The 7,500-nt window shown below is 49.3% G+C and overlaps 1 protein-coding gene across 1 annotated transcript in view; it reads left to right on the top strand.

Annotated features, from left to right (window-relative positions):
- Positions 1-6,241, top strand: part of fgd (faciogenital dysplasia) — a gene marked incomplete at both ends in the record, with an annotated part of 25,297 nt that extends 19,056 nt beyond the window's left edge. Inside the window, 6 exons of the mRNA XM_080534254.1 lie at positions 139-243; positions 978-1,028; positions 2,167-2,268; positions 2,524-2,655; positions 4,734-4,874; positions 5,996-6,241. Of these exons, the coding sequence (XP_080390380.1) occupies positions 139-243; positions 978-1,028; positions 2,167-2,268; positions 2,524-2,655; positions 4,734-4,874; positions 5,996-6,241 (777 nt within the window). The remainder of the gene's footprint in view (positions 1-138; positions 244-977; positions 1,029-2,166; positions 2,269-2,523; positions 2,656-4,733; positions 4,875-5,995) is intronic.
- Between the last annotated feature and the right edge of the window lie 1,259 nt (positions 6,242-7,500).

The following is a 7,500-nucleotide window of genomic DNA, read 5'->3' as shown; positions in this document are numbered from 1 at the left end:
TAAACAGGTCAAGAACATCATCGACTATGTCTTGACTACTGCAGGCTTCTCTAAAATGCCCCCTTCTCTCTCTCTCATCCATCTTCCCCCTCCCCCCTCCCCCCCCCTTCCCTCATCTCTCCCGCCTCTCTCTCTCAGGTGATCCTGGCCACCATTGAGAGGCACAAGCAGAAAAGCGAGACGTTTAACAAAGCCTACAACAGCTCCTTCTCCCGCGAGGACGACCACCAGCCGGACTCCCCGGTCAGTCACATGGTCGGATGTGTCAACCTGCTAACAGCTCATGTTGACATCCGTATAGAGGAGACGATCGGGCCGAACTAGGGACTCAATGTGTCACAGTCTCGCTTTTGTCTGCCGCAACAACTATCCCTGGCTTCATAGCGTCACACACACATGACACACACACACACACACACATGCGCACACGCACACTTATAGAGGAGCTCTTTCATTCAGTCTCTGACAGTCACACACATTGTGTCTTTAGATCTCCAGAACTCTCTTTCTCTCATGACCTAATAGGGGAAGCCCAATGCATCATACTGTGTAAACACACCTCTATATGGATCTCGTCTGAGCGCCGCTGACCCACTTTGGTCTGGCTGGACCATAACACAGGCCGCACCGGTCTCAGAGCCCCGGTGCCTCGATGCGTCAAGGCTGCCCTCTAGTGGCAGAAACCAACGTCTGCGGCTCAGGCATCTCACAATGTTTAGAAAGCATCTTAATTAACTAGGGACATTCATACAGTACTGTATGGAGACAGTGAAAAATAAGTCTTCCCAACGTGATGATGATGATGATGAGGATGATGAGGATGAGGATGATGAGGAGGATGAGGATGATGATGAGGATGATGATGAGGATGATGAAGATGATGAGGAGGATGATGAGGAGGATGAGGATGATGATAAGTGGATGAGGAAGAAATGGGTCTGGTTCTGGTGTTGACGGCCATGTTGTTCTGTCTGCAGGGCCCCTGGAGCACGTCCATAGACTCTGACGGTGAAAGACTCCACGAGAGGGTAGGTGTCGACTCAGGACCTCCGTAATTGATACCAATATGTGACAGCAGCTGGTGAAACCGGGAACAAGTCGCCAACCAATCAAATTGTTCAGACTTTTATTCTGAAAAATGTAAATACATTTCAACGTTGTTGAAAACACACTCGCTAGTCAAGCCATCAAGCAACGGATTCGGTGAGTACCGTAATCCCCACTAACTACCTAATTAACTATAACACTACTTTACATTGTTAGCAAAAGCCCAAATGCATTGCAGTGCAATATTTTGGCTTTTCAACAACGTTTGAAATTTATTCACATTATTCAGAATGAAAGTCTTGGTGTGTGTGCTGTTTCAGGCTCTGTCTATCTATCTATCACGATGAGCGTAGAGACAAGCAGATGGAGCCGCCTAGGACTACTGGGACATTGTGTACTCTCATGAGCAATTCGACAACTGTTGGAATTATGCCACTTTATGATTAGGCAGACCTTGTATACAACAATGGCCAATAGAATATGAATACAATTTCGATGCACCATGTATGAATGGGTGTCTGAGAAGTACATCGATCGTCGGTCCTTTGTTCAAAAGGCTGGTCCTCTTTTCTAAAATGTCGGTGGTGAAGGTAATCAGGCAGGTTTTACACTGCCGGGGCGATCTATAATCCCCACTACCCTGTCGGACGATCTATAATCCTCACTACCCTGTAGAGTGGATCTATAATCCTCAGTACCTGTAGAGTGGATCTATAATCTTCAGTACCCTGCAGAGTGAGTCTATAATCCCCAATACCTTGCGCCACGAGGAATACAAGTCCGTCCTCATTAAGATGGGATCACCATGGTGATAGATATCATTCTCACTCTCCTTAGCTTGCCAGGGAGAAACGACACACTCAGGAGATGTACACATCGCCTCCCACAATGCATCTGTGCAAACGATCTGGCGGCTAGCGGTGCTATCGACGACGCCCCCGCCTGAGAAAGAGGAGAGGGGCTTCGGTTTCATTTCTGCTGGTGGCGGGGGGGGGGGGGGGGGGGTATAGTGAGAGATGGAGGGAGAGAGGCCCTCTGTAGTCACTCTGTGTCACCCCAAGTTGTGTGCTGGGATTGGACAAACTGTGATGTGTCTTTGTGTTTGTTTGTGTCTTCCAGAAGAGCTCCAGGAAGAAGGAGAAGGAGAAGCAAACGTGTAAAGTCTGCAACGAGAGCTTCCACTTGATCAAGCGCAAACACCACTGCAAAGCGTGCGGCGCGGTGAGTGGAGAGGGGGGGGGGGAAGGGGGGGTTCATGGCACGATGGTGCTGTAGACACATGCTGCATTTTACAAGAATAGACTATAAATGACTTTTGGGTGTCTGAACATGTCCTCTCTCTCTCTCTCTCTCTCTCTCTCCCTCTCTCTCTCTCTCTCCCTCTCTCTCTCTCTCTCTCTCTCTCTCCCTCTCTCTCTCTCTCTCCCTCTCTCTCTCTCCCTCCCTCTCTCTCTCTCTCTCTCTCTCCCTCTGCAGGCCATCTGCGGGAAGTGTTCTAAGACCTCGGAGAACAAGAACGCGTGTCGGATGTGTCCGGAGTGCTTCGAGGCGACCCAGGGGCTGGAGGGCTGTACGGGGGTCCCAGCTGAGCAGAAGAGGAAAGTTGAGGTGAGAGGCACAGCGCGCCATGGTAGCAGTGTATAGAGGGGGGTGGGGGGCGGGGGGGCAGCATAGGGGGGGTATTTGGGGGTTGGCATCGGCACGCTGTCTCAGTGCCAGCCCCTGGAGAGAGCAGCATAATCGTGTTAGTCATCCTAACGTACACACACACACACACACACACACACACACACACAGCCCACGGTGGTCCTCTTCAATCAATGACACACTCACATGCATGTAGTACATACTGTAGACACGCATAAACACATATGGGCAAAGTCGGAAAGACACACACACTCAAGCATACACACCACACACACACACCAGCACACACACACACACACACACGCACACACACGCACGCACACACACACGCACACACGCACACACACAGCCACACACACACAGAAACAGACATACACTGGTCACCAGATTTACAGTAAACACACTCTCAGTGAGACAGAGTGACACACACTGACAAAGCACAGTCCAGGACTCAATAGAATCCATGTCTCCAGATGTACCACGGGTCATTGTGGGCCAGCATTCAATAGACTGCCTGTGTAGACCACTGCATTGTAACAGGCCAGACGAGAGATCTTTGTGTCTTAAAACCCTCAGGCAATACTGAGAAATCTCTATAAAACCCAGATTTTTATTATTTTTTTTAAATGTAGATATTTTTAGGCCATTTTCTGCTTTTATTGGGATAGAGACGGTAGAGATTGACAGGAAGGATGGGTGAGAGGAGAGGAATGACATGCAAGATATGTCGATGGTCGGAATCGAACCAGGAACCTTGCGATTATATGGTCATGCGTGTTATTAGTGTGCTACGCCACTAAGCGCCCCGAAACACCTGGTTATAATGACTGCCGCGCCCCGCTGTTAAGACAACACATTTGTCTGCGTCGTCATGTGAGTGTTTGACCATACTTCATACTTCATGTCTGCCTGTCATCATGTACAGTTTCTCTGCATATCGTCACCACACACATAACAGTTTAATTCCAACTGTCAAACATCTGCTATTTTAGTACGTTGCTGCCTCTATGTTGCTGATGCAGAAAATACTCTCACTTTCACCCTACCGTTCTCTCTCTCCCACACACACGCGCACGGCCGCACGCACACACACACACACGCGCACACACACACACACACACACAACACCATGACAAGGCGCCTAAGGGGCTTAATAGTAAGCATTTGGCTTTGCTGACTGAGCAGTGTAGATCCTGCAAGTGTGTGTTTGTGTGTGTGTGTGTGTGTGTGTGTGTGTGTGTGTGTGTGTGTGTGTGTGTGTGTGTGTGTGTGTGTGTGTGTGTGTGTGCGTGCGTGCGTGTGTGTGTGTGTGTGTGTGTGTGTGTGAATATTTGATTCCCTGTTTGTATAATATAATTTGTGGAACCAAATAAAGTATTCAAATGTGTGTGTGTGTGTGTGTCCTATGATGTATCAGCTGGCCAGTCTAATCTAGTTATATTGTGAGGTTGAAAGTCCTGTTTGTCTGTCTGTCTGTCTGTCTGTCTGTCTGTCGAGGTTGAACTCTCTCAAAATTGAACCTCAGACAACTCCGTTGTGGAGTTGAGACATTCAGCACCAGAGAAGTGGTGTTTAATAGCTACAAATAAATCTGCACTGGCATTATGAACCACGTGGGGGCGCTATAACACCACAGCATTGACAGTAGAGCAGGAGTATGAACACCTGTCAATGGACAAATCTCCCTGTGTCCTACATTCTCAACATTAGGATTTTTATGTAACAGCGTACAAGAGCTTTGTCCTCTACCACCAATAAAATACTTCAGGTTTGACTTTGATGCATTAGCGTCATTTTGAATTACAGACTGAATATCGGTTCCTGAGATGTGTGCTAATGGACTTGTACATTAATAAAGTATGGCGTTCTCTCTGCAGCCTATTTTACAGCTTGCATCATCATTCACAACTTCAAGCCCGATTGTAATCAAGACGGGTGCCAAACGTCCATTTTGTTCTCCTCTTAGAGGTGCTGGGTAGTATTGGGTATTGTAGTTTAAATGTCTGCCTCCTGTGTGTGTGTGTTTGCCCTCCCTCCAGAAGCAGACATCTCTGTCAGGGGAGAACTGCCTGCTATGTGGCCACCTCCAGGTGCAGGAGAAGGGGAAGAGCTGGGCCAAGACCTGGCTGGCCGTCACCAAGGCCGAACCCCTGGTGCTCTACCTGCAGACCAATGGGCAGGTAAGGGTTAACCGCCCCCCCCACACACACACGCTAAACACTAATGGGTCACCTGACCTGTGCAGGTGTTGCTTGTGAATGACCATAGACATGTGTTCCAAAATGCCTTCTTGCACTCTATCTAGAACGTATACCAAGTACCATTCTGGAACACAGCCATAGTCTTTGTGTGTCCATTACGAGCTGTCTGTCTGTCTGTCACCTGTCTAACACCTGTGTATTTGGACATGACACCTTTATCACCTAAGTGTCTATCTGTGTGTCCAGTCATCTCTGCACCGTCTGTACTCAGCAGATTTGGGTCAGGGAGATTTAGCCGGCCTGAATCTGACCCAGGCCAGGCCGCTCTGCTCTCTGCCAGGGTGTTAGTGCGCTGGGTGGCCAGAGGGGGCGCTGTAGGGTTTAGTGTCGATGCCGGTCTGCCTCTGTTGGATTGCCTGTCCCTGGTGTATGGTCATTACTTACAGTAGAAAGCATCGCTCTTGTCTAGTTAGGGCTTCACAAAGCAAATGTTTTGAAAGTGCCTTTAAGAGCATGTCTCTCATCGTCCGTGCAGTACAGCATGAAGAAGCCCTCAAGGGGCTGTCTCAATCTGTCTGTGTAACGATGACTCTGCCATCACTATTTCAAAGACCAAAATCCCAATCCCACTGCAACAATCCTACATCAGAAAAGCTGCCGTCCCATGGCGGAAGCTTAGGATTAATGAGTGTTAGATGAGCATTTTCTGATTAGACAGAATCAGGAGGGGGAGGGGGGGTGGGGGGGTGGGGCTTACTGCCTGTGCCTACTGAAATAAAGTCTAGCTTCCAGCATTAGATGAGATGAAAACTGAGAGAAGAGAGAGAGAGAGGGGAAAAAAAACAATTGGAGAGGGAACGACCGAGATAAGACCATTAAACCCTGCCGAGGCAGCCTGCGTTTGAACAGATGTCCAATCTCTATCAGGACGGTGTGTACAGTGGTCCAATATCCGCTTCGTTATGAGTCCATAATGATCTCATTTGTTAAAACAGTAAATGAGTCGAACCGATTCTGATTGGACTGTCATGTTTTCCTGCTGTCATCTGATTGGTCCGTTCGCTGCTGTCTCTCCCCCCCCCCCCCCCCCCCCCCTCCAGGACTCTCGTGGGGCGCGGGTAGTGCCCCTCCCGGGATTCGAGGTGAGCGTGGCGTCGCCACCGGCGACGGAGAAGTCAGACGTCAAGCACGCGTTCCGGCTGTGTCACTCCCAGCAGGTGTTGCTGTTCAGCGCCCAGGACGCGGAGCTCCAGACCAAGTGGGTGGAGCTTCTGTCCAGAGCTGTCCGCGGAGAGACGCCCACAGACACGCCCGTCAGCCTGGCTGAGCACAGGAAGAGCCAATAGGGCGGCCCCACTGAGGCCACAGGACCCTTCTCCCGCCCCCCCCCTCCCCTCGCTCTTTCCTGTGTACAGAGCACACGTTACTTGAATTCACTTTACCTTGGCACTTTTTTTTTGTTTTCTTTGAAGGGAAGATTCATTCCCTCACCTGCCACTTCACCCCTCCCCCGCTTGCCACTCCCCCCCCCCAACACACACATACACACTCTTTCTATCTTTCTCCCTCTCACACACATACAAATACACTCTCTCTCTCTCTCTCTCTCTTTCTCTCTCTCTCTCACACACACACACACACACACACACATAAAGACCCATGCAACCAACTCCACCACCATTGTATGTGTGGTTACGTTTTATTTCTCTCAGTGTTCTCCTGCACGGTTTGAGAAGAGCAGAAGACTCTTTGGTTGAACAATGTTTTGTATTATAGTCGAAGGCATTTATAATAAGGATGGCTCCTGTATGATTTTTTAAAAGATGAAGTTCCTTGTACATTGTGCGACTGTGTAGTGAAGCATTAACTCCTGTCTGTGTGTTGCTCTTGTGTTTCTCAGTATTGAATGTTAGCATATAAGACCCATCCCCCACGCCAGACGTCAACTCCCCCCACTCATCCCTGTGGACATAGTGGCAGCTCAGTGATGATTAATGTACAGTGTGTATACTATAGTGTGTCATTAGCAAACAAAGCTCCATTTTAACTTAACAGTCGCGTGAACGCTTGTGGCTGGCCACCTCATGCTCCCACTATCACCCCCCTCAAACCCCCCCACCCCCTTCCACACACCCACACCCACACCCACACACCCTTCACCACACTCCCTATCTCTCAGAGTCCCAAAACTTCTGGAAATGTCTTATTCCCCTCTCCCCTCTCCATCTTCTTGGCCAATCATCTGAACGGAGGATGTACATACATATACAGTCCCCCCCCCCCCCCCATTTCCTGTGACGGTACCGGGTCACCTGCTTCGCCTCCCTTCTGGTCATGTGATATAAAACCATAGCAACGATGAGATAAGTGCTGAAAGACTGTGCGTCCTGCCTTGCCTCCCTGTACCTCGTTCCCCCCGTCGACCACCGGCTTAAAGAAACCAAGGACTCTTGGACGGATCTCTATGTGCATGTAAACTCACTCATATTTATGTACCGTGCTCTGAAACCCAGCCAAGTTCCCCAGTACCCCAGTATCTCAGAATAATGCATCTTTGTCGTACTGTAAGTAAGCAGACTCAGTATTGCGTGTTTTAACCTGGATT

The sequence above is a fragment of the Nansenia antarctica genome (assembly GCF_963989245.1).
Source record: "Nansenia antarctica genome assembly, chromosome: 6".
In the NCBI taxonomy this organism is placed as follows: domain Eukaryota; kingdom Metazoa; phylum Chordata; class Actinopteri; order Argentiniformes; family Microstomatidae; genus Nansenia; species Nansenia antarctica.
Note: the sequence above shows the minus strand (reverse complement) of the source record. Positions and strands in the feature narration are given on the sequence as shown.